The 547-nt window shown below is 42.2% G+C and overlaps 1 protein-coding gene across 1 annotated transcript in view; it reads right to left on the bottom strand.

Annotated features, from left to right (window-relative positions):
* The window catches only part of LOC116026921 (protein FAR1-RELATED SEQUENCE 5-like), a 26,210-nt gene that overhangs the window by 2,077 nt on the left and 23,586 nt on the right, over positions 1-547 (bottom strand). Inside the window, exon 2 of the mRNA XM_031268348.1 lies at positions 411-511. Coding sequence (XP_031124208.1) covers positions 411-511 — 101 coding nt within the window. The remainder of the gene's footprint in view (positions 1-410; positions 512-547) is intronic.

Raw genomic sequence — 547 nt, forward strand, 5'->3', positions numbered from 1 at the left:
ATTCACACCCGACAAACACACTCACAACTCCTTCAACAACCAAAACTACACACACGCACATATAAAAACGTGCACACACATTACATTCTTTCCAACACCACTAACCAGCATAATGCACACATCGCAACTCTACCAGTCACACACCAATGCACATTGTAGTGCACATACCATAACGCTAACACGCACACCAGTGCACACCGACATTCACGCACCGTTTAACACACTCACTACTCCTTCGACAACCAAAACTACACACACGCACACAGACTGGTTGTAGCATACAATAAACGCAGCAAACACGTTGATTTACATACACCCGCACATACATCAACAACCACACATGTTTCAAACAATGTAATAAATCACTTCATATCAGAATGGATTTTCGTCAATGTTATTGAGGGACTTACTTGTTCGTTTGGTATGTCGCGTCAAACGCCATGGCTTCTCCGAATAAGCTAAACTGTTTTCTTGCAACACCATCGGCCCAAAACACACGGCTCAATTGATCCTTTTCATTCACCTCATATTCAAAGTAGAAATCATC

The sequence above is a fragment of the Ipomoea triloba genome, chromosome 8 (genome assembly GCF_003576645.1).
Source record: "Ipomoea triloba cultivar NCNSP0323 chromosome 8, ASM357664v1".
Taxonomy (NCBI): domain Eukaryota; kingdom Viridiplantae; phylum Streptophyta; class Magnoliopsida; order Solanales; family Convolvulaceae; genus Ipomoea; species Ipomoea triloba.